This window comes from Balaenoptera musculus, chromosome 21 (assembly GCF_009873245.2).
Source record: "Balaenoptera musculus isolate JJ_BM4_2016_0621 chromosome 21, mBalMus1.pri.v3, whole genome shotgun sequence".
NCBI lineage: Eukaryota > Metazoa > Chordata > Mammalia > Artiodactyla > Balaenopteridae > Balaenoptera > Balaenoptera musculus.
In genome coordinates, this window is record NC_045805.1 from 5,641,973 (window position 1) to 5,669,303 (window position 27,331).

Genomic DNA, 27,331 nt, shown 5'->3' on the forward strand with positions numbered 1-27,331 from the left:
AGCAGCCTCTGTGGCACAAGACTAAAAGTGTCTGCTCACAAGAAACTGTTGGGACCAGCCCCCCTGGGGGGCTCACACACAGAGCCCAGAGTGCCCACATGTGAGGCTCAAGGGGGAATGGGAAGGACGATGCTTCACTGGGTGGACAGAAAAGTACCCCAAACAAGATCCTGCAACTGGAACCGTCTCCGCTGCAAACTCTGAATCTCTGCAAAAAGATTTCAGTGTCACAAATGTCACTCTGAGAAAGAAGAGTGTATATGGGTGGGCTTTTCCTTCCAGACGTAATAATTCCATAGCACACGAATTCAGCTCTTGCTGACAAATTTCTTCTCTTTAAGTTCACAGCATAGATGTTGTACAGTTCGCATCCTTTGATAGGCAATCTGGTGAAGATAAAACCCAGATTTTTCTTTTTTTTTTTTCTTCTCTGCTCTCGTACACTCAGATACTATTGAGTTTCTGCCATGGTTTTGGCAATATTAATACTGGGTTCTAGGAACGTAATTTTTCCTGGGATAACTGCCAGGAACTGGGAATTGGTTTATTTTCTGCATTTGGTATGGGGCTAGGGCTGTTGACAATCCTTTATGACCTAGTATCTCTTTGAACTTTCTGATAAGTGAGGAACATCGGGACCTGGCATTGAGCTGGTAGGACTTCTGATGCCCTGACAGTCATTCAAGTGAGAATCTAGGCTGCAGAAGTTGCAGGAACTCCACTTCTACCCAGTTCCTGAGAACTCCTTGGACTGAGCGGAATAAGAAATTAGTAGAATCATGTTTGGATCTTATTTTAGCTTGAGATTTTTTTTTTTTTACTTTGAACTGGTAACCCACAAGAGCAAATGATTTTGATTTTAGATTCCAACTCCTTTACCCATTAACATGCTAAGGGACTTACTCCCTTTTTAAAACTTGTGAAATTCAACAATATTGAAAAATGCACAAAACAAACATATATCTTAATCAGTTATAAAGTGGTAACTCAGGTTCAAGAAATAGGATGTTGCCCCCTGCCATGTGCACCTCCCTTGTCACACCTCCTGCCCCTCAAAGATAACTACTAACCTGGTAAAACACTGCCTAGCTCTTCTTCATTGTACTTTTACCACCTAAGTATGTGTCCCTAAAAACAACGGTTCAAATCTGCCTTTGTGTGAACTTCATCTAAATGAAAGTGTACAGTAGTTTTTGGGGGTATAGGGAATCATTTTCTCAGCACTGTGTCTGCGTGAGCCATGCATGTGCACAGCTGCTGTTTGTTTTCGTAATGAACTGAAACCCTGGGTCTGGTTCACTGCCGGTTTGGTCAAGCTGAAACCAGATGGTGTCCTTGGGCTGCAGGAGCTGTCCAGCCTCAGTGCCCGCAATGCAGACCTGCAAATGGATGTGGTCTCTCCACTTGGTGGGTGGAATTCGATTCCATTCTCACAGTTCCAGCCAACACTCCCCTTGATGAGCCTCATTCGTTAGATTTTTATTGATTCTTGGGCTGTTGCCAATGGCCTAGCTGTTTGGTCTCAACTTGGAAAACCGCAAGCTCACAAACTGAAGACACTCCTCTCGGAGGCCACAGATGATGGTAGCAAACCGTGCTACTGCATGAACCATTTGGCTCACTCGTGTCGGTGCCCGTGCTAAGGGCTCATCCTGATGAGACCAAGCCAAGCCGCTGACTGAGTCTGCACCACCCAGTTTGCAAACATCACTGCCTGGATCCACCATGGCACTGAACATGGCGACACATCCATCATAACGGACTGGGCCAAAGGGAAAGAGTCTGGTTTTGGTGCAGAGGCCAACACCGCATCAGACGTGACCCCTGTCATTTGTCTCCAAGTGAAGGGGCTGCATGGCCTGGGGCACGCCCCCCTGCCCCCCACTCCTGGCAGAGTGACTGCATTGGAACTTGACCCTCTCCTGGACCTATTGGTGGTGCCTCACCTCTGTTAACTTTTTTCTGTTTGTGGTATTTTCTGTGTTTCCAGTCCTATCAGCTAACCATGGGGCTCTTGAAAGTAATCTGTGTCAAGTACTCAGCTTTCTGGACCATTTTCAGTCCCTCAATGGTGTGTCTTTATCACAAAAACTACTCAGCATCAGATGGACAGTCAAGGTATTGGATGAACCTTCCATGCTCCCTGCCATCCACAGGCATCGGACACTTGATCACTGGAACAGCTTCCTTAAAAATAAACTAAAAAAGAATTTCTGACTTTACCTTCCTCATTTCCTCCTGGGTCCACACACTTTGAGAAGGCAGATCAGTCTCTGACTGTGGCTCTCTCCAGAAAAGGAGCGTCCCCCCTCACCTGCTTCCTGGTCATGATCAGAATGAAAGGAGTGGGGAGTTATACAGATTCATTTTGAAAGTTCAGGATTCTGCCCTGCCCATTCCTAGGCATAATGCATCTTTCTTTCCCCCAGTAGTGACCCAGCCTGGTTAGTACACCCTCCCGGTGACAGCCCTGCCAAAAGGGGCCCATGGGGATTCAAACTGATTTCTAGTCGAGCCCCCTGGATATATTCCTTTGGAGTTGCCTGGTCCTAGATCATCAGGACAAGGATGGCTATTTGTGGACACTGCTTGCCACCTCCCACTACAACGGCCCACATAGGCTACGCTCAGATGCAGGGGTCTCTGTGCTTTACAAAAATCCCCTTGTCCTGATTGCATCTGACCCTTCTGGACAAAAGTTCTGAGGGTCCGTAAAGGGTAATCAGGAAAAAGGTGAAGTTACAGCTCTTGGAATGGAGGAAGACCATCTTGTGTCAGTGGAGGGGGCCTATACCCTGGGCACATGAAAAGGGGACACCTTAGACCTGGGAGGTGCAGGAAGGGAGAGACATCAATGATTTTTGCCCTTCAGATTTGCCCCGAGAGCCTTCCTCACAAAGAAAAATGGCCTGTTGCCGTTTTCCCAAACATTTAGGGCTCCTTCAGCTTAATGAATAACAACCTGGCATCTCCAGACAAATGGTTCTAACCACATCACTCCCTTTAACCATGTTGAGAAGTCTCTTAGAAAGAGCAGGGGTGGCCTCGGCTCCCGCGTCTCCCTGTCAGTATCTCCGAGTGTTTTCTGCACTTCTGCGCCCGTAGCCATCACTCAGATTTTCCTGAGGGTGGGTGAATGCTAGCGGCTGTAGTGTGGACCAGACTGGACCAGCTTTACCAACTGCTCTCGGTCTCTTTAAAAATAAGGCTAGATTCAAATATCAAACTAAACTGGGAACCCTAAGATGGACCAGCCATTGGGAGGCCATGTTAGAGATACCACCAACCCAAGTCCCTCTCCCCCCAAATAATGGAGGCATCGCTCGGGGTGGCCCAACAATTGTAAATACTTTCTGTACAGGGGCGCCATGAGCGTCCTTGGGATTGTCCATCTGTGTGGAAACCAGGCATTAACTTGCCTCCATCCTGAAACCGAAGTGCCTTGCACCTAAGAAGTGATTTAGAAAACACCACCAGTAGCTCATGTAGCTCTCAGATGACTGCACAGATCTCTCCAAAATGAGGCTGCCCTTGATTTCCTGGCGTCGCTCCCCAGAGAGACAAGTGACTCATGATTTATGCATACTCTGAGGATAATTATTCTTATGGTGGGAGTCTTACCTTTAGAAAAGATGGTTCGAAATTTGTTCCTAACTTTAGCTAAATTGATCAGTTAAACTACCTCGGTGCTGGAAAGCAGGCACTGATGGTTTATGGGACTAGTTCAGCTGGTAGGGTCCAGGACTCTGCGGGGGAATGGTTGACATCAACACTGCAAGGTTTTCCTCATCCCGCCGTTTGGAGTCTTGTGTATAGTAGCCTTAATTACATGCTGTATGAGACACGTTGGAGGGGTTTGGTCCCAGCCTCTGTTGATCAGATTAGTCACAGTGGCTGACACTGTCACAGACTCATGGGAAAATTAGCCAGAAACCAGAAATGATGGGAAAATTTGCTGGCACACAATTCTCCATGGGTCTCTGTGTCTGTGCTCTTCTGTAAGCAGAGGCACTTGCTGCCTTTTTCCTAGACTATCTTTTCGAGGATGTTTGTATAACATTCTTTGGGAGATAGAGATCAGTGTCTTTCTCTGGAGCAGAGGGCAGGTTTGTGTATTACACAGTATAATAAAGATAATGGTCTCCCTCCAGGGCAAAGTTGAGGCAAGCTTACTGCCCATTAAGAAAGATGTGGGTTCCTAAAGCTTGGAGTTCCTCAGCTGTGACACAAACCACATGTGCAGGATATACCTGGGACCCTGAGGGACATGAGAGGCTGGAGGAATTGATGCAAACACTATCCTCTTGCTACTTTCTGTACCTTGAATAATGGAGTCCTTTGACTTGAAATAGCCTTTGACCCAGGAGGCTGGTGTGTTCTGTCAGCAGCCATGAATCTATGGCAGGTAACTTATTACATTTTAAGTAGGGTAAAATCTCAGATCCTTCACGTTCTTGACAGGGGGGAATTTTTTTTTTTTTTTTTTAATTAGCCTGCTTGGGAGTCATTGGGTTTGTGGACTGATACCTTCCATTTGTGTTGGAAAATTCTCAGCCATTATCTTTCCGAATTTTGCTTTGGACCATTCTCTTTTTCCAAGACCTTGATTAAACATATGTTAGATTTTCTACTTGCATCTTCTCTCCCTCTTGTTCTTTCTTCTGTCTCTTTCATCTTGGCTAGTTTCTTCTGACTCATCTTCAGATGCATTAACTTTCTTTTAGTTAAAGCTGACCTGCTGGTGTACACGTCCATTGCTGATAGCGAGTTTTACAGTTCGAAGATACCTGTTTTTTTAATTTTTTGCTTTCAAATCTGCAATGTCCTTTTTAAAGACCCCATTCCTGCTGAGATGTTAGTTTGGCATCTATCTCTATAAGCTTAGTAGAATACTTGATACATGTTAGATTTCTGGAAACTTCACTATCCCGAATATTTATGGGTCTCTTTCTGTTGTTCTTTGTGCTGGTTCTGATTCATATTGATACATCCTTTTGTGTGTTTCCTTATTTTTCAATGAGCGCTAGATATGTTTTTAAAAAGATGTATAGAAATAATTTAAGGCCTGTGATATTGTCTTCTTCCAGAGAGCATGCTTTTTGTTGTTTCTTTCTGACAGGTGCCTATGAGTACTAGCAACCTTGAGTCACCTTAATCCAATCTCCAGGACAGAAATTTTCTAGACCATGTAGATTGTAGTCATTGAAAGCAGCTGGCTTACTTCTGGTTCATTCTTACTTCTATATTTTACGGCTGTTGGTTATCAGCTCTAAGTGTGAGCCCTGTACCATGGTCCTCGATTTTGGCAGGCCTTGTACTTCAACTTTTATTTGTCCTTTCCTCCAGAGACTGTTAGGAGGATTGGTTAACCTCTCTGCCATCTCTTCCTGTTCCTAGGGCAAATGTGGCCCCAAATCCCTTGCTCCCCTCTCTGGATTTTCCTCTTGTCCTAAATTCTTGGTCCAGTTACTTCTCACTTTTTTCATAGTTTGTTGATATTACTAGGAACATGGTCTTAATATTTCATCCAGAAATGTTTGTTGTCTCCACTGTGAGGTCTGTTCTGAATTAACTAGCCTGCCATTACCAGAAGCCAGCATTTATTTATTTTGTCAGTTTTTATTTTATTGTATGTAATTCACTTAGAGTAAAATGTACAGATCTGAAATATACACTTGAGAAGATTTTTTAAAATATATATTGCATGTTACCAGCACCCAAATAAAGATAGATAATACTCCCATCTTCCTAGAAAGATACCTCATTCCCCTTTCCAATCAATCCTCAACTCCAACCCCAGAAATCATTCTTTTAATCCATATCACCATATATTTATATTGTTGATCTTGAACTTCATATAAAAGAAATCATATAATATGTATTCTTTTGCTCAACAGAAGTTTTTGAGACTCTTCTATGTTTTGCACACATCAGTAGCTTAATCGGTTTATTGTTCAACTGTATTATGTTTTATAAATATACCACAATTTGGTTATCCATTTCCTATTGACGGACATTTGGACTATTTCCGGTTTTGATTCATATGAATATATCCATTAGGAACATTTTTTTAGGATTCATCTTCTCTCATGGAAAATGAAAGGGCATTCATATTTATATTTAGGGCATCTCTGTTACTGGAGATTCTTACACCAAGTTACACACCAAGCTACATCTTCCAACCTCATCTTCATCAGTTTGTTTCAGTTGCCATAATTTTTGTTATTTTAAAATTTATTTATTCAACAGATTCTTATAAAGCACTTAGTATGTGTTAGACATTGTTCCAAATACTTTTAAATAGTACCTTATTTAATAGTCCTGACAACCAGTTGATGTAGTTATTATTACTATTCACATTCTATGAATGAAAAAACAGAGGCACAGAAAGCTTATCTGACTTACTGGCGGTCCCAGAAATGGCAAGTCAGAGGGTCAGGAGTCAACGGCCCCAGAGGCGTTGCTGCCTCTCCGGAAGTGTTCATATATGAGCAGGGAATACCTACAACACACCCTCAGATAACCCGAGAATAACTAGGCCCGTTAAATATGCTGCAGATGTTCTTTATAATAAACCATTGTACAAAAGAAAGTGGGTCAATATTAAATGTGCTTGTTTGAATAGCCAGATTGTGAAACGGAAGGGACTTATCCCAAATGAGAGAGAGAGGAAAGATACACTTTAAAAACCTATTTGACCCCAATTAGCTCCTCACTAATGTTCCCTCACTTACTCAGACACTGATCTTTCGCTTTCTCCACATATGAGTTGCCAAATCCCCATGACAAATATGTGAAGGGGTGAAGGGCACCACTGTCTTGCCAGGACCCTCGGTTGTCTCATGAAGTCTGCCTTCCCCACCCATCCTCAAGAGTAATCTTATCTTGGTTTCGTGGACCTCAGCGTCATACATATTCATCTTTGTTTGTTTCTGCAAAATATTTAAAAAGCCCACTCCTGCCTTTGGTGATATTACAGACTAAGGCCAGTTTGGGGAGCTCCCCAAGAAAGCTTTTACCAGGCCAAACTTGGAGGCAGTTACCTTGAAAAAATCAAGCCACAATGTAACTGTAAGGAAAAACTGAGGGTTGAGAGTGCTTCCTGCATCAAGTGAGAAAGATGGGCGAGAATATAAAACACTGAACCAACGTTGAGGTTGGTGGTCAAACGAAGGCTTCTCTTGACTTTTTGCCCCTTTTACATTCTGGGCCATCAGATAAAAGAACACAAAAAGTTGCATAATCTCAAGAAAATCTACTGTAAAAAACTGGATATTTTATTTGTTCCGCATCCAGGCTGAGTCAGCTGATGTTGATTTAACGCTGGGAGAGCAAGGACCTTGTCTGCCTGTTGTGCGTCGTCTCCCAGCTCACAGGACCTGCCCCAGCAGGATGTGGTGAACCGGGAGCCCTATCTTGACCTGCTCAGCGGAGGCGTAGGTTGTGGTTACTTAGTAGTCAGAAACTGCAATTTATTACTGGAGGGTGAACTTGGTTATGATTTTAAAAACAGTGATAAAATCATGGCCTCTCAAATTCAGGGGTTGCCTTTAAAAGGAAATTGAAAAAAATGCAGGCCAAATTCTCATACACTCTTACAAGTCTGTGATAGCGCTATCATCCTGTTTCATAGGTAAGAAAACAGGCCCAGAGGTTTAGGGAACTTGCCCAGGTTCATGGAGCTCACAGCTAGAGCTGGGTCTCTGAAAGACTTCACCCTAGCACTTTCTGCTGCCTTACCCAGTTTATCCTGGGACATGTGTAATGCCAGCTGACAGATGCTCCTCAGAGTAAATGCCCAGGCTTTCAGATGGCCATACAGCTTCCACTGTCTGCATTCCCCTACTTGCACAACTTTATTTAATTCATGGGCTGGTTTAGGGTTGCTGTAATACATAACAAAATATATTGCGCTGTTACCATTGCCTTATTACCGTTGCAATGATCACATCTTCAGATAAGGTTTTGCAGTTCCAGAACCTTGGTTTCTTTCTTTCTTTCTATTTATTTATTTATTTGTTTATTTATTTTTGGCTGCGTTGGGTCTTTGTTGCTGCGCACGGGCCCCCTCCAGTTGCAGCGAGCAGGGGCTACTCTTTGTTGCGGAGCGCAGGCTTCTCACTGCGGTGGCCTCTCCTGCTGCGGAGCACGGGCTCTAGGCACGCGGGCCTCAGTAGTTGTGGCGCGCGGGCTTCAGTAGTTGTGGCACACGGGCTCTAGAGCGCAGGCTCAGTAGGTGTGCTGCACGGGCGTAGTTGCTCCGCAGCTTGTGGGATCTTCCCGGACCAGGGCTCGAACCCGAGCCCTGCAATGTCCCCTGCATTGGTAGGCGGATTCTTAACCACTGTACCACCAGGGAAGCCCCAGAACCTTAGTTTCTTAAACGAGGAACCATGGGTTCTAATGTGAGATCAGGTTTATTTCTAAGACCTGGAGTGTCTGCTCTCTTCCCTGTATCCAAGACTGTTGAGCATCTTTGTCCTGGGCCTGGGAAAATGAATAAAATATTCCAAAATATTTGTGATGAACAAATTTCTTAGGAAGTTATAGCTATCCTTCATATCTTGAAGCAAAATATATCATTTAAGAAGATGTATATATATACATACATACAAAGGAATATTACTCAGCCATAAAAAAGAAGGAAATAATGCCATTTACAGCTACATGTATGGACCTAGAGATTATCATACTAAATGAAGTAAGTCAGAAAGAGAAAGACAAACACCATATGATATCACTTATACGTGGAATCTAAAATATGACACCAATGAACTCATTTGTGCAACAAAAACAGACTGACAGATATAGAGAACAGACTTGTGTTTGCCAAGGGGGAGGGGGCGTGGGGGATGGATGGATGGGGAGTTTGGGGTTAGCAGATGCAAACTATTATCTATAGAATGGATAAGGAACAAGGTCCTATTGTACAGCACAGGGAACTATATTCAATATCCTGTAATGAACCATAATGGAAAAGAGTATATATATCTCTGAATCGCTTTGCTGTACACCAGAAAGTAACACAACACTGTAAATCAACTATACTTCAATAAAAAAATAAATATATCACTTATTTTATATGGAACATTGGTTATGAATCCCAGTTCCAGAAATGGGCCTATTTTCTAACACCAGAGGGAGTTCGATAGATTTCTTTCATGTGAGTACATATCTGTAGTTGGCAGAGAGTAAAGTACTGTTGAAATTTGGACATTTAATTAGACAAACACACAGCAAAATTGTAGTGTTTATTATGCAATGGATTCTAATTTAAATAATTTAAATAACAAAATAATAGGAATCATTATAATAAAACTAATAGTTGCTGAGCTTCTATCATGCACCATGAATGCTATGCATTACTGCATTTAAACCTGACAACATGTGAGGTAGATTCTTTCATAATGACGCTTATAATTGGAGATTAAAAAAATAGATTTAAAAGGAGAGCACACAGGCAGTACACGTGCTATCAAAGACACTGAAATCTTAGCATCCTAGACAGGGGCACTTGTAGATCCCAGTTTTCTTAGCCAGCTGGCAACATCCCAGGGCAGCTGACATGTTTTACCTCTTTGAAGAAATGGTAACTATTAATTGTAAAAGTATACCTATAAAAAGGCAGATGAGATCGCCACACTGTACTTGAAAGATCATTGTAACATCATTTCACTGCTCAGACGGCCTCACACTTTGGATCTTCAAAACAATGCCATAGTGAAAGTCTTCCCTTTAAATCATCTTGAAAATAAGTGGTTTGTTAAAATGAGAAGGTTACAACAAATTCTTAATCACCAACGATTTGGGTGGGGCCTTTCAGCTTCAGCCCAACGATATACTTGAGTATTCAGTTAAATACTATTTATAACCCAAATATGGCACAAACGTACACTGTAACTCAGGCCAAGATAGAGTGGGAAGACAGTGAATACCCTAGACAATACGAATGTTTCAGCTCTAACCTGTGAATGATAACATGAGAAGAGCTGCAGTGACAGAAGCTCAGGCATGAGTCCCAGCACTTCCACTTGAAGAGGTAGAATCTCAGCAGATTGCTTGGTCATTAAGTCTCTGCTTCCTCACCTTGTACAGAAGGGATGAATGATGCCTACGGTGTATTTTCTTTATAAGGACTCAGGAAAATATAAATATATCAGGACTTTTCCTGTAAATGTGAGAGAAATCCCAATCCACATGGGTTTAATTAACAACTAAAAGGAATGTATTATTTCATTTTACTGTCAAATCTGTATTACCATCAGATCCGGCTGCTTCAGGTGCAGCTAGATCCAGGTATTCAGATGAAGGTGCCATGACACTACCTCCCCAGATCCTGACTATGCTTTCCTTCACATTGGCTTCCTTCCTAGGCAGGCTGTTCCCTTACTGACGAGGAGAGCTCTAGCATCTTTAGGGTTAGATCTTGCTGTCTTAACTTTCCCTGCTGAATAAGAGCATCTTTCCCAAAACTCTAACAGCAGTTCCAGAAATATCTTCATTGGCCTAATTTGGTCAACTGTCCTTTTCTGGAGCCAGGAGGTCAGGAACATGGACTGAGGTTGGGTGAGATATGATCCTCTAAACAAAAGATGGGTTTGCAAAAAACAAACAAACAAACAAAAAACTCCATTATAACAGATGAAATATCTAGAACAATGAGTGCATGGCATGTAGTAGGTGTTAATAAGTATATATTAATTTAAAATTAGAATCTATTTTTTAAACCCTCAAATATGTAGAGCTACCAGCTCTCAGCCAAGTTTTTCTGGACCCCATATATGACTATAATCTTTTTAACCTAAAGGAACCTCTACTCAGGGCTGACCACATAGGTCCATTTAACGTGACTCAATTTTTAGGATAGAGGCTGTTCTGAGTTTTGGAGAAAGCCTGCGATTTTTCCCCAAAGAGCCTGGATGAAATCTAAGTAAATCACAACTTTGCAGATAGTATTTTATTCTTCTTATGGATTCTTCTAATGCTAGCAGGAATTACTCTTTTGTTCCATTATACTGGAAGTATGGCTAGAGCCAGAAGCAAGAATTTACCCCCCAAAAGTACAATCAAACAGAATAGAACACCTTTCATCCCAACTTTCCCCAACTAACAACATAAATAATTAATATGATGATTATAATCTTTATGAGCGTTTATCCTTCATCAATAATTAGAGATATCTAATAGGAACCCGAGGCATCAGTATCTATAGTTCTGCTGTGAGTACGCTGCTTTTTTAGGACAGAGGCATTACATCACAGTGCCTAAGTCCATGCCAGGAGTTTTACAACGTGCTTTGTGAAGTATCTATTTCCATGATTACAGCTTTTGGGTACGTGTAGATAAACTAATTAAACAATCTACAGAACCTACAGAATGGAGATAAGGCTAAATTCAGTTATTAATTCCCTTTAAGGATTTCAACTTCAAGTGTAAACATTTCTGTTTTTCTTCAAATTCCTATGTATACAAACATGTAAAGCTCTAGTGTATTCTAACCATCTAAGACCTTTATTTGCCTTTATTTTTTTTCTCATGAGATTTCATAAAATTAAAAAACAAGGGCTATGTTTTTAATGGTGTCTTAAGCACAGCAGTGAGCTATTATCCCACCAATAGCAACTTGCATAATTTTTTCTCTTTCATTTTATCAGCCCAGCCACCATTGAACTTCAGATTTATGAGCAAATGACTTTTCTCAGTTTGTATTCACTGTGCACAAATCCTCCTCAAAATCCCTGTTCCGCAGCTGGGAAGATGACTGCCATTGTACTGAACATTAGCAACTTTGCTATTTGAAATGTATCCCTGTAATTTCATTTTTTTTGGAAATTAGCAATAAAAAGTCAATTAGAGCCTTTAGATTTCTACCAGAGAATATGGGATCACATTTTTTTTTAAAGGAAATGGTTATTTCAATGGGCTCACTCTATTTCCTCTACATAAAAATCTTTATGCTAAGATTTATCAACTGGAAAGCACTAGAAACAGGCAATTTTTATTATGTCCCCTTGACATTTTTAGTATAACAGCTTGGGTCAAAACTGCAGTTAAGTCAAAACAATTTAGCGCCATAATCTCTGGAAATGAAATTCTCTCTTCTTTGAGAATTTGAAGACTCATCGGGCCACATTTGAAAGTCATTATGATATTCAGCATCTGAATGACATGAAATTGTCTCTGAAGCACGTGCGCGCGCGCACACACACACACACACACAATGCCAATTCACATAGTACCTGGGATGCTAAAGGAAGCTGAGCAAGAACCTTGAAAGGGGAAAGATTAGGGGACGCAGGGGGCGCCTTACAGAGGAACTGTCCTCTGACAGCTGTACCGTGGGGAGGAGCAGAGACAATACCCAGAAAGGTGACAAAAGGAGGAACCCCAGGGGCCCTTTTTCTTTGGACGTTGCTCTGAGGATCACCCCTGATCACCGAAGTCCTAATTCCCACTCCGTTATCCTATTGAGATACTGAGTTGAAGGTCACCAGCAAACGCCTCCTGTCCTTTCCTTGATCCTCATTCTTTTTGTTTTTACTCAGTTATTTGACCCTCTTTTGAACATTCAGCGTTGTTTTCAATGAACTAACTCTCAACTGCCCTATTCTTTGGCCCTTGTATCGGCTTCCTGTCTGCTGTTTTAATGGGAGCTGCTCACCGACTCTTAACCTTGAATAATCGGGAAGTATTAGCCCAGTCACCAAACGTTCCCCTTTTCCGTGGTTCCCAGGTGTCAAGCACACGCAAGGTTCCAGCTCATGTGGTCATCAGAGCATGGATAGCTGCCCCACTCATGTAGGTGCTAATTTAGGTACCTGATTAAATGCAGTCTTAGACCGACCTCTCCACTGTGTGTAAGTCTCTGTGACTCTGTCTCACTCTGTATGTACAAATCGTACTTGCTCGTTCAGACGGTAAGTGCTTAAAAATAGAAAATATGGGCAGTAACTTGAGCACGTATTTTAGAGTCATAACTGTGTTCAAATACTCTTATAGGTCACTAACTCCCTGAATTCCACTTTCTTCATCTTTAAACTGTAAATGACAATAATACTCACCCCTCCAGGATAGACTAAGATAGTAAATGAGAAGATTTATGTAAAACATGTGGCTTATAGTGAACTCTCAATAAATGATTTCTGGGCTTCCCTGGTGGCGCAGTGGTTGAGAATCCACCTGCCAATGCAGGGGACACCGGTTGAGCCCTGGTCCGGGAAGATCCCACATGCCGCGGAGCAACGAAGCCCGTGCACTGCAACTACTGGGCCTGAGCTCTAGAGCCCGCGAGCCACAACTACTGAGCCCACGCGCCGCAACTACTGAAGCCGGCACGCCTAGAGCCCATGCTCTGCAACAAGAGAAGCCACCGTAATGAGAAGCCTGCGCACCGCAACGAAGAGTAGCCCCTGCTCGCTGCAACTAGAGAAAGCCCGCGTGCAGCAACAAAGACCCAATGCAGCCAAAAATAAATAAATAAATTTATATAAAAAAATGATTTCTTCCTGTGTTTTTATCTCCTCTCATATCGCCCATTCTAGTAACAAAACTGTTGAGCTCAACTTTGGTTTGATTGATTGATTGATCAAAACTAACAAGATCAGTTGGGATATACTGGCTAATCACCACATCACTCTACCACATCCTCTCAACATGGTAAATGATAAAAGTATTCATCTCAATAAATCCCTTAAATTACTAATCAATATTTTATTTTTTAAGAAAACACAAATGCCAGGAAAATAGGTGCACAGTATTTTTCGTGTGTCTTTTAAATATTAATAAAATAACTTATGATGTTGCCTGGAAGGGCCTATAATGTGAAAAATACAGCATCTAGTTTATATTTGATGAGTTCACTTACTATGAGTTATTTTATTTAGCCTTAATTTTTATTTAGTGATACTAGAACTAGAGATGGTAAAAGTTGCCAAGGGAGAGTTTATGCTAACGAAAGAAATAGAGGTGGGAAATCAAGGAACTCATTAAAATAAAGCGTGACATCTTGACATAAAATCCTAACTATTGGAGAGCAGTATTTTCCTACTAGTAAAACTATAAGGAGTTAAACTTACTGCTCCAATGATAGCAGCCTTATTGAAATAAAAGTGTTCCTCAACCCAAAAGAATCCAGTCCCCTGGTGAGCTGATGTGGAGGTAATTATTTATAATAGCACTTACCGGTAGAGAGGAAGGAGTGAAACCTTAGAAGACACTGAGGCATGACTTAGGTGGGTTTTATTTCTGATTCTAAAGCACTGAACTGGATGTGGGTGCAGTGACTCAGAGTATTGTGATGGTCCAGCTGTCCACGGGGCATGCCTCTCTGGTGCGTACTCACGCCTCGCCACGCCAGGGGAAAGACTAACTGGAGGGTCATCTCCTCCCGTCACTTAACTAACGCAATCTCACATTTAGTTACTTCGTCTTCTATAGTCTGCAGTGCATTTTCGTTGATTCCCAAAGCACATGTGAAATGGCACACTGGGGCCAGTGAATAACCGCTTAGTCTAGTTCTCTGCCTGTGAGAACAAGACCAAGGGGCATTTCCAGGAAGAGGGCAGTGACTGCTTTCTAATATTTTATTTTATCTAATTTATTTTTCTGGGAACCACGCAGTCACTGGGGCAAGAAGAAGCCTGCTTTATCTGACACATTTATTTCACAGCAGTACCTCCTTTGTCTTAGGGATGTTTCATATAAATCACTGCAAGATACACGGCATGAAAAGCATGCAACACTGACCACTATGACCAATCACTGATATGCTCCTTTATTCCCAGAAAAGCCACTTCTGTTTTCTTATGTTTTTGTTATTATTTGTGATTCTGGAACTTCTCGGAAGAATCGGGAAGCAATACAACAATTAACAGGCCCCGAGCCTGGTCATACAAATGTATAAACAAGCTCCCTGTATAATATGTCATTTTGTATCTTGGCGTATTCTTGTTGGCTTAAATGCCAAAATACTGTCACTCTACATTATTGCTCTTAAATAACTTACTCGATTTCTCTTCTAAAAATATAGCTTGCCTAAGGATGCCCTTATAAACAGTTGCATTTCATTTCCAAACTACATCAGATCGGGTTTAACAAAGATTATGGAGCTAAAAAATATATTGTTTTGCTTGGTTTGGGAGAGTCAAGATGAAATACTTACGTTTACTTGAAATTCTCTGGATGTTATATGTCCTCCAGGAAGCCCTGCTGGACTCTTCGCTACCAGGATTAGGCCCTTCCTCTTTGTGCTACCCTGCCCTCACTTGTATTTATTTTACGGCTGTTTCCTCCTCTAGACTCTGAGATCCTTGTGGCAGGGCTTGGTCTTCCAGCATCCAGCAAAATACCTGACATATAGTAGGTGCTTAAAGAAGTGTTCAGTGGATGAATAAACACTCTGAAGTTATGAGCCTGTGACTTTCCAGTCTATCCACTTACACATTTTTTTTTTCCCTGACAACGGTGAAAGCCACAATGTGGCGAATTTGATGAGTGATCATTAAATCATCAAGTCATGGACTATTTGATACTTTAGCTCATGGCCTACAAATACGACCATTTTCAAGGTTTGAATCGATGGGCTTAATTTTTCCTTGATGTTATGTATACCAGTTACATGAACACCAGGAACCCCTTACGCAAAGTCTTCAGAGCGCTCGTGACAGTTAGATCTCCCCCAAAGGGAAACAATCTGTGTATAAATTTCAGTACCTGGAGTTTGAAGTTCGGAGCAGGGAGGCGGGATGTCATTTTGCAGCCAGCACGGAAAGTCAGGAGTGTCGGGAACCGGCAAGTGTTGCCATGGCCCCCGCGGAATACTGTCAGACCAATAGGCGGGTGCGAAGCACTCTTACGGACAGTATAAATATTTTGAGCTGGAGGCATCGTTACCAGCTGATATTTTCCTTCCTCAGGACCAGCTGTCCAGCAGCATCCCGGACCGGAGCCAGACACATTCGGGACTTGGATCTGACCAAGGGCGGCAGCAGCAGGGCTTGGGCAGCGATGTCGGTGGTAGAAGAAAGCCGGCCCTTCGCTCAGCAGCTCTCTAACGTCTACTTCACCATCCTCTCCCTGTTCTGTTTCAAGCTCTTTGTGAAAATCAGCCTCGCCATCCTCAGTCACTTCTACATAGTGAAAGGCAACCGCAAGGAGGCGGCCCGGATAGCGGCTGAATTTTACGGAGTAACCCAAGGACAAGGTATGTTTACGGCCTGCGCTCGTGTTTCACGTTGACTTTATCTTGCATGCACAATCCAAGAAAACATCCCATGTTTCCCTTAGGGACTGCTTCAAAGCGAATACTTTGCCAACTCCTCACTGCGGAAAATATTTAACTCCCTTCATGGCCTCATAAAAAAGAAACTTACTTTTTCTGGGTTAATGAAATCAAGGTATCGTTGCAGAATAGCCTAACGGAAGCATAGTTTTAAATAGATATCAATATTTTCCTATTAATAAATATTTTCTAACTTTTAACATTTCCTGTGCCAAGCCATGCTTTCACAGGCTTCAGTTACTGATTGCACTTCAACTGTCCTTTAATATACCTGAGATTTTATGATTTTTTAAACCAAGTCTTTAGTTATATGGAAAAATAATTGTTATAAGAGAAGATTTGAAGGTTTTATTGGTTTCTCACAATTTTTATTTGACCAGGGTTAACCGCTTCATTATAAAGTAAAGCACAATGTGGTGAATATTAAGATTTATGGCATATGTTTTCCTGATGGAATTGTTGTTGGTTTTGCTCAATTTGTAAAAAATTGATTATATGAGGATAGGAACATGAATTAACAAATGTAACACGTATGCAACCAAGTACATCCATCATGCTTCCTACAAGAAATGGAAGTGTGAGACTACATGAGAAATGATCATTTTGACCCTCAACTTGAAAGGCTGTAAAACCATTTCCATTCTATTGGACTGATATTCTGTATAATAAAAGCAATTCTTAGGATGGGCTTCAAGGTGACATTTTAATTTCTTATAGCCTTTTGATTAATTTCTGGTTTGAAAATCATCAGGCAAGCATGCACATTTTACAGCCCTACATACCTCTAAGGTAACTTTAATTTTCAGAATCAAAATACACTATCACATAATTAGAGAGTGTAATTTTTTTTTTTTTAAAAAGAATGCTTAGAGTAGAAAGCTTGCCTTCTTCAAATCTGTTTTTCTACATTTTTAAATTTGTGGAATAACTTATTTTAAAATCTAGGCGACTCTGTAGATACATGGAAAGTTGAATAAAGGTAGAAGATCTTTTTTGGTGTATGAGGTAGATAAGGAGTACATTTTTCCTGAGGAAGGTTGTTCTTATGCAAAGTGAGGAATTTATGTGCTCATTCAAAGTGAGGGAAATCTAAATGCCAGGATGAAACTCTCACAAGGAAGATGGGATCTAGAGAAATAGACAATATTTAATCCTTCCCCACCAGCTCTGCTTCAGACCAGCTATAACTATTTAAATGCGGCATACATCGTGTTGGTAAATGGAATATTTTGTTTAAAAACCAGCAAACATAGAAGACATTTTAAAACAAAATCCATACTTTAAATTTATTTTTTTAAACCCGTATTTTTAGATATAAGACTAAATAGGCTATGCGATCATAAGCTGAGAAAGTTTACTGTCACGGGCAGCCCATAGCTCATTACCTCATACTCAAATCTCATCTACGTATTATGAGAATTGCCATGCATAAAAACTGAAGTATTGGCTAAAAATCCACCATTTTTGGTGGATTGACAAGGGTTTTAGAGGAAGCTTTGGAATCTCCTTTTGTACTTATTTACAAATATAAAGAAATACTTGTTCCCTCTTTATCCTGATCTCAGTGTGCTCATGCTGGGAGGTCATGGAAATATGTGAAATGGCTTCCATGTTCCCGCCTACTTTTATGAGTCTGTGTTAAGATATATTAGAACTCTAGGATTATATCCCAAAAAGGAGAGAAAGAAATCCACACTCACTAATAGAAAATACTTTTCCTGGGAATAAAAATGGGGAACATAGAGTTTTCAAATGTTTGTTTTCTGTTATTTTTAATTTTGTATCTGTTTAACAAAATTCTCCCTTCCTATAGCTTGCATTAATCTATATATTAAACAATACATTATTATAATTTTTATTCAGTGTAAGCATAATTAGTCTCCAATTTTATTTTAATATTAAGAAGACAGTCAGGAACCTTACAAGCTCTTTCTTGGTCTACCTCTAAGAATTAATTCTTCCTTGCCTAGGAAATCATTACTTTCTCTATTTTAACATAGCTTTTTCTTTTATTTACTACTACTAAACTTATTTTTATTTTGTTTATGTTTTTATGATTAATCAGGCTTAGTTATCTTTGTTTAATCTAGCAATTTCCTCCTTCCTAGCAGAGATTATCACCTTCATTCCATTCTGAATTAGGTTTCTCATTCCTGCTTTCAAGAATTATCACCTTCATTCCATTCTAAATTAGGTTTCTCATTCCTACTTTCAAGACTTAGCCAGATCGTTCCCCAACATTTCTGATGTGGAGTTGCCAAAATCCATGAAATATGAGATGATGTGTGCATTTTCATGTCTTTCATAATCATGGAAGACCCTGTTGACAACATTCTGGATGTCCTTCCCATGAGCTGTAGTGCTTTGGTATGAAATAAAAGAAACTCTGTCTTCCCAGATAAGGTTGCAAATCAGCTCATTGTATTAGACAAATATGGGATGAGCTTTCTTAATGCACTTTGCAATCAGGCTTGAGACCAAGGTATGATTACACAACAATAATACGGAAAAGCAACATGGTAACTAAAATCGCTTAAGATTGTTTCCTTCTTGATCCCTTTGCTATGCCTATAAACCTTAGAAATCTGCCTTTTCATCCTTTCATTAACTCTGCCATCGTATTGAAGGGACCCGTTAGGATTTTCTGTGTAACTATCTCCCTGTATGGTTCTTGCTGTTAAGTGTCCTGGTGATAGTCTCCACATATCAGAGGTCTAGTCTGTTTTTAAAGCTAACACTTTACTTGGAGACTGAGTGAGACTAACAGGAGTTGAACGGCGTCTCCAGCTGTAACATCAGACAGTACGGAGAGCAGGGGAAGATGCAGGGGAGAACACTGATTTTCTGATATCACTCCAAGGGCTTGGAAGAAGCCATGTGCCACTAATAACCCACGGACACTTGGAGAGACAGCTCCCCTCCTCTGCTAAGGGTCATACCTTTCAAGTTCTATCTTAGGCTCTGAGGAGAGTTCAGTAGTTTTACCTACACGTGGACAAGGTCAGTTCTAAGTACCTGTTTATTGAGCACCCCTGGTATGGAGGCATTGAAGAAACAGGATATAAAAAAGGCAAAATGTATTGTTCCCAACTGTAAGTAGGTTATTCTAGTTGAGGAGATGGTATATCTACATGTAATACTTACTTTCCAGATACACTAAATACCAAATGAGCCTAAAGACTGGAAAGGTCAATTTCAGATTTGGACCTTCAGAGACATTTTTATGGAGGAGGAAGATCTTGAGTTGACCCCAGGAACCCAGGAACCCAGGAACAAGCAGAGGCAGGATTTGGAGTGCACATAGGATATTAAGAGACAGTAGATCTGACTGGAGTTGAAGTTTCATGCAGTAGAAAAATGATACTAAATTGGGCACAGATATGAAAGAATTTGAACAGCAGGCCAAGCAATTCAAACTCAACTTTGAAGGCAGTAGGAGTCACTGAGAGTGTTTGGTATGAGTGAAGGTAGGAAAATGGGAAGAGACACGTACAAACGCTAATTTAAGGTTGATTTATATAGTAGTGATCTTTGGAGTTGGGCAGTGGGACAGGTTTGAAGGAGGTAGACCAGTTAGGCCCCTGCCCCTCTTAAAGAGATGAGGACCTGAACTTGTTTGGTGGTGGTGGTGTGGATAGAAAAGAAAGGATGACAACAAAAAATAAATAAAAAGAAGAAAAGGAAAAAGAATGAATCTGATGATACCTTAAATAGCATTGGCAGAGAGAGTCAATGTTACCTTAGGGTCTCCCAGAATTAGTTATAACAAAGGAAAAGGCTGTCATTCAGAAAGATTAATTACCCACCCAGGCGAGCCTGCAGCTCCCAGCCTGTGCCACCCCAGAGAGCTGGGTCTTCAGCTGCTTGGTGAGTCTGGTGGGTCACCTATCTCTAGTGTGAAATGTCAGTGTGAATCAGGAAGTCATAGAACTAGAATCTGAATTCCAGCCTTGCCTTTGATTTGTTTACTGTTTATTCCCTTTGTTCCACTTTTTTATCACCAGGCAACATTCTGGTTATGATTTGGCTCTCCATCTGCGTCTGTCCACAGAAAGAGAATGTGCTGGCTTGCCCCAGGAGTGTTTTAGTTCATCTGACATTCATGGTTCTCGCTGTAAATTACTATGTTTGCATCTTGACATCACTCTTTAGTGCTCTGTGCTCTTTGAGTTGTAAGTCCACCTCTGAGATGTGACTTTGCTCCAGCTTTGCTGACAGATCAGGTTTCCAAGCCTGCAAGGCCATGGGCCAAATGTTAGAGGGTGGAAAATTCATCGAGGTAATGTCTCTGTGAGGCTTCTTGAGAAACAATCTAGTGACACCCAGCCTCTTTGGGCGCTCCTTTCAGGGTTGAGGCTTTATATAGACTACAGAATGTATGTAGAATCATCTGGTAGAATATTTGTGCTTGTGACTTCATAAATTTGATTTCAGGTTTGCCATTAAGCATGCTTTTGTTTGTTTGTTTGTTTTTTAGTGAATCTGTTGTTGACACTTGGAAATAGGATATGGGGTAAACGTGCACCACTAGTCAAATGGCAAAAGGACTTGTCATTCCAGAGAAGAGTGTAGCCTGGGTAGGAAAAGCAGCTAGAATTTTGTATGATGTAATATTCTTTCTCCGTCAGTAAAGTCCATCCCAGGTTTAAAAACAGCTTTAAGAATTTAACTTTACAGCAGATGCCAGCAAGTGCAGCAGTTATATCCATTATACCTGTTCCCAAGGAACAACTTGTTTCATATGATTTTTGGTGCTACCATGTTGATTGTCTATGAGGTTAGTTATGTTGGGAACATTTCTCAGAATCTCAGCAATGAAAAATTTCAAGCCAACCTGTAGAATGACTTCTTTCATGCTGTTCATTGTATAAAGGTATAAAAATACCTTGAAGATGTGAGAGTTTGGGGACACATTTTCTATACTTAGGTGGAAGAACACCACTAAGAATAACTGGAATCAACGGAACTGCTCTTCTATCACAACAGACATGACATTATAATCAAAAGTGCTACCAAAAAAAATTTAAGAGACTTTAATTTTGCCCACGTTCTGCTATTTTTTGGAAATGCCAGAGCACTTTTTTTGGAAGGAACCATTATAATACTGTGAAGTAGAACAGGAATCTGGGAACAAACTTTCCAAGTTTACAAAAGACTTTGTCATAGTTTAATGTATTAATATTGTTCCTCTTCCTCTATATTTGGAGAAATGCATGGAGTTTTGGAATTAAAGAACTCGGCATAGCTCATGATAGCTTAGGAGGGATCAGTTTTCCTAGGGATATTCTTCCCATACCTTTTACTTGTGTGTCTTCTATGTCAAAGGCCTGTGCTAGGCATGAAGGATAAAATATACAAACAAACCACAGTCCCTCTCCTAAAGGTGTGTATAGTCTAGTGGGAGAGACAGAGAGAGATAATCAAGTAATTTAAAGCATGGTGAGTGCTATTTTACACAGTTGAAATGGCGCTCAGGGAGCACAGAAGAGCAAGTATGGAGATAAGAAGAGCTCTGCCTGGGGTTCACCAGTTAAATAAAAGCTGTGCTAAGCCCATGCATCTTCTCTCCCACAATCGTGCATGTGTCCTTATTCATAATGCTTGAAAGCTCCCCCGTTCCCCATTGTTACTCTCTGTTCTTTTCATCTCTCAATCTACTATTATTATTATTTCTAAGAATTTGTTTTTTTAGGAAAGAGCAAGTGTGCTCATTGCTTATCCACTAAGCCTTTTGAAGAATGACAAGTATTTTGGTGAACAATTTCAAAATGAAGTTTATATATAGGTGACATTGTTATAGTCAACTCTAAAATTTTTATATAATGAGGACAGTTAAAGGATGAAAACTAGGTCTCAACCCTCTGCTTTCCAATTTACTATCTTTTTCAGAAGGTGGTAAATTATTAAAATAAGATGCTTTTCTTATTAATTGACATAACTGATACAATTTGAATTTAATTCAGTTCAATAAATACTTGGATACCTACTCTGTTCCTGGCATAATATTATGTGCTACATGTACATGGACGGATACGTATATGTGTATACATGTGGGTGTACATGCAAATAGTTACCACATATAGTATATGAGTTGCTTTTTGAGTAACAGGAGACTTGGGTCAGTGGAGCCAAACTTTGCACGTATAAAACAAGCAAACAGCAAGCAAGTAGAAATTCATAAGGTGCTAAATTGAACACAGTTAAGTTCTGCAATGAATGTTCTTTAAGAAGGTCCGTTGGGAGTATCAGGCCCTTCCTGAGAGAAGGTGGAGCTCAAGATAAAACTTCAAAGGCAGAACATATCTGGTTATGTACAAGTGTGGATGAAACCAAGCTGACTCTAAAGAAAAAGAGAACTTTTAGATGTGGAACTGAACAAGCGTGGTTCATGGGGGCAAAAGTTAAAGGATAAATGTTAGGCGAGGAGACAGAGGCAGGTGGTTGGTGCCAAAGTGAAAAATAAATACACGTGTTCTCAAATCACACATCCAAAGTAAAGAGTTCTATTAAGAGTTTTCTAATGCCTTTACTGGATTCGGCCTACAAGAAAGAGTCACTAGGTAATGATGGAAATCAGTGCCACCATGAGTATTTTACAAAATCCTGGGTGTAATGAGTCAACATGTCATTACATGTGTTCCATGAACTACATCTCAAGAGAAGGTTGAATACCTCCTGGGCACTGAGTCGGCTGTGCACATCCTCAGGGTAGCTCCATGGCAGCTCCGTGGATTCCTGCTTCAATCTCAGCACATTAAGCTCATTTTCTAACCTGGGGAAGAGAGAGGAAAGTTTATCCCCAGTGACACATGGACCATGTCAATGAAAGCAGGGGGGTTATTTGGAACGCCTCTTCCTCCGAAATCACCCTCCAATAGATTTTTTTAAAAAAAGAAAGTGTTTGGTTACAGGCTATGTAGAACTTTTGGCATTTCTTCTTTACCAGCTGCATAAAGAACAAATCATTCATTCTTTCCAGCCCTCTCACAGCAACGCTACAAAGCAGACCACTGGCTTTTGAGACTGGAAGTGCCCCAAGAATATCAGCTCAGGGAAGGAGAGGCTTACAGAGTCTCATAAATTGTTAAATTGTTAGCACTTCCAGGTGGCCTGTAATTAAACCAGTCCATTCTGTGAAATTTAGGTTGAAGAGGACATATATTAGAAGGGTCTCTTCTCTCAATCCTGTAATTCTTCATTGGCTACTGTGGGATGGGATTTTAAAAATCTGTCCACTAAGTAGATTTAGGAGTTTTCTAGAAGAGCCTCAGGGACTGAGAGACTAGGGCGGTGCTAGGGGACAAGTTCCCATGGGCCCCCTCTCCCTTCCTGAACAGAACAATTCTACTTTCATGAATCTTCGGACGCTGGACTTCAAGAGGCATTTTTCCTTAAAGAAAAGAAGAAAATAATGTTAAAAACTAAACTGTCCCAGTTTATTTAAAATATTATGTGAGTTACATGCATCTTTACAGACCCTAACCACCCTGTAAAATGAGTCATAACTGAATATCCATTACACATTCTTTCCTAGGGATTAGAACAACAGCAAACATTTGGGGCCCATCAGGAATGGGCATAACTATGTCAAATGACACGAAGGCAATCTCTCTCCATGACAGCAGCTAAAATTTCCATGTCACCATTACTTACTGAGCAAAATAGAAGCATTCAGAAATACGTAAACTCTTTCCAAAAGGCTTATGGTCTTAAACTATGGGCAGAGTACAAACAAACTGAAATTCAATATGGTAATGCCATTGATGTTCTTAAATAGAAACACCAGGTCATCTCCGTCGTCAAGTGTGCAGCTTGATTTAAACGAAAACTGACAACGATGCAGTTAAAGTTAAGGCCTGTGCATTGAAAATCTCCTCGCCATCACAATGCCGCCACGTTCCTTGTTAGTTGACTGAGACAGGTAGTCTGCTGCCAGAATGCTAAAGGATGCTGTTCTTCCTCTAAAGAGTTCTCAACACACTGTGATAGCAGTTAAATAATGAGCATGTAAGTCATGATGACGCTGTGAGTGAATTTCTCAGGAACAACCCAACACATCTTTGATTAACCGCTGGAAGATTTTTTTTTTAATTTATTTATTTTATTTATTTATTTTGGCTGCGTTGGGTCTTCGTTGCTGCGTGAGGGCTTTCTCTAATTGCGGCAAGCGGGGGCTACTCTTCATTGCAGTGCGCGGGCTTCTCATTGCGGTGGCTTCTCTTGCTGCAGAGCACGGGCTCTAGGTGCGTGGGCTTCAGTAGTTGCAGCATGTGGGCTCAGTAGTTGTGGCTCACGGGCTTAGTTGCTCCGCGGCATGTGGGATCTTCCCGGACCAGGGATCAAACCCGTGTTCCCTGCGCTGGCAGGCGGATTCAAACACTGAGCCACCAGGGAAGCCCCCGCTGGAAGATGGAGGAGCCACTTCTGTTTTCCAAACTCGACCTCCTTCACTAGAGAAGTGATGATTCCCCTCATCCATCAAGAGAAAGTAGTAATTTATAGAATGAAATGCTGCACCAAAGGAATTTCTGAATTTCAGAAAGTTTGGTGTCTTATTTCCCTCTTGAGCCATGATCCAGGATGGGGAATTAGGACAAGGAAAAGAGCCAGTTCCTTTAGAGTTCAAATACATAAAATCACAGATCTGTTGAGTCTGGGAAGGGAATGAATGCTTCTTCATAGTGACTCTCCAAGAACTAAAAGAAAAGGAGCTAAATGAAAATTTGAGCATTTATCTCTCTGTCTTTTCCCTGTAGTTATGATGAAATTGCTCATCCAGTAAAATCTAGTAGAGGAGTGAAGTTTTAGGGCTACTTACCATTTTTCAAAGAAATCAACAAAATAAGACTGGTTTGCGTTGGAGAGACTATCTCCTGTGTAGTGAATATTAAGTCCTAAAACGATGCTTGCGTATCTAATTGGTATGACATTCCAGGAATGTGAAAGAAAGGGAAATCTGTTTAAGTAAGCTCAAATTTAGGGTCCATTGGAAGTAACGAAAATATTTTTTAAATGATTTTTGTTTATGAAAGTTAATTGGATTCAGTGATTGAGATTTTTGTAATCATCTAAAGTTTAATTTTTAAAAGCATACACGTGAGCAAAAACCTGATTCTATAGCATTATAATGAATATTTTGATTATTTTTAAAAAATAAGATTTTCGAAAGACAAAGTATTTAACTAGAAGGAGAAAAAAAGAAGTTTGTAATTATCTAAAGCTCACGAGGCAAACTTGATTCCTGCCAAAAACTTGGATACTGAATTGTAACAGGACTACATGGGAAAACTGCTGTTATTCTAGAGAAGGAAATTATAATTTACTAAGTGAAAGGTCACTTGGTCCTTGAAATAACTGACAATGGCAAATAGGAAAAACAATGCCTTGGCTATTAAAGAAACTCAGCAAATATTTGTGGAATGAATAAAAGACCCCTGCATAAATCACATTGCTGGTAACATAGTGATTTAGTCACACGTAAGTTTTTCTATCATGACACTTTTGAGATGTGTGGTCTTAGGAAAGTTGTTTAAAGTCTGTAGCCTCAGTTTCTTCATCACTAAAATGGACATAATGATATTTATTTCAGAGGGTTACTGTAAATTTCATATGGCATATAGTGTATTACCTAAACCACATGATTGTTAATTCTTTATATTGTACTTAAAAAACTTTTTAAAAACAGTACAAAAGTTCCCACAATTTAGTAACACAGAGAAGCATCAATAAGAAAAGATGGTGAAATTATCATGTTATATTTGCTAAACAGTCGCCGTAAGCAGGTAATCACACTAGGACAAGCAAGTGTTCTGTCCCAGCATCATGCTAGCTCTTCAGGTATATGATCTCAGAACTTACGTGGTTGGTTTTATTTATATGTCAGTTTAAGAGTAACAAGCCGGAGCCCTGTGAAAGTTTAAGTAAGTTGTCAACTTTTTTCAGTTAGTAACTAAAAGCATAGAATTTCAAGCCAGATCCAACTGGCTCCTGAGATTTTTCTCTCAGCCACTTGGTTCTCCAACCACTGGTCTTTCACATGGTGTGAACGGCAGCCTCGGCAAAATCAAGCCTCAAGCTCCTCAGGTCTCTGTGCCACCCACAGGATTTGTCTACTGGCCCCTTCCAAACAGAATTTTAAGTATTTAATATGCAATATTTCCCCTAAATACAAGCAAAAAGTGAGAAGTTGGTTCTGTGCCTTTAAGACTCAAGATATTCTTGTGATTCAGACATTTTTCTCTGACAGGCTTCACACAAAACAAGATTTTCTGAGCCATCACCTGGGATCGGAGCAAAGGGAGATAGCAGGCTTGGTTAGGATGTCGAGGACCTGGAGGGGTTGCTACGTGGGCGGGCCAGTTCACAGCAGGGGTTTTAAATGACTTGCAGACATTTTTTCTACCATCATATTACTCTGTCTAAGAAACTCCTCTTGCCAGAAATTCTTTGGACAGAAATGTTTTCCTGGGCAAACTGGTCAGGTACCTGGTTATGAGTGCACTGTAGAAAGCCTGGGGTTTTCTGGAAGGGCTTTATGATGAGTGTCATGGCGTGTGGCAGTGACATAGAACAGCATGCTTCCGGCTGCTCTGTTATCGTGGCCACCACAGAAAGGGCTGAAGCTTCTTAACCTCCAGCATCGCAAAGCCTGGGGTGTTAACTTCCTCCGCCAAACTGGCCTTCTCACCCTTTTGTTTTTTCTCTTAATCCCGGGCAGCGTTTTGAAAAGGAAAGACAAAAACCAATCCTGACAGCACTAACAGTGAAACACTGAGTCAGCCTGTTCAGGGATTTTGCTTTTTTCCTTTATTTTCTCTGCTTTTTTTCTGCCAGCTGGTCTCTCCAGGAAGCAAGCAAAACATAGTTTTTCACTGGACATATCTTACAGAAAAGTTTTTTTTTTTTCTTATGAAGAAAGAGGAAAAACAAACCTTTTTCTTAAAAAAAACGAGCAGACTATATCTGGGAAGAGGATGCAGAATTATATCATACAATCATTGAATAACCTCAAAGTCTATCAGTGTTTTAAATTAACTGGGAACCTAGGTTTGC

The 27,331-nt window shown here is 40.6% G+C and overlaps 1 protein-coding gene across 3 annotated transcripts in view; it reads left to right on the forward strand.

Annotated features, from left to right (window-relative positions):
* The window catches only part of ASB5 (ankyrin repeat and SOCS box containing 5), an 86,523-nt gene that overhangs the window by 20,826 nt on the left and 38,366 nt on the right, over positions 1 to 27,331 (forward strand). Inside the window, exon 2 of one of the 3 annotated variants that reach the window (XM_036838492.1) lies at positions 15,915 to 16,201. In XM_036838492.1, coding sequence (XP_036694387.1) covers positions 16,006 to 16,201 — 196 coding nt within the window. In that variant the 5' untranslated portion in view covers positions 15,915 to 16,005. Of the gene's footprint in view, positions 1 to 15,774; positions 16,202 to 27,331 lie in introns of those variants that run through there. The other 2 variants (XM_036838491.1, XM_036838490.1) reach the window with 2 other exon arrangements.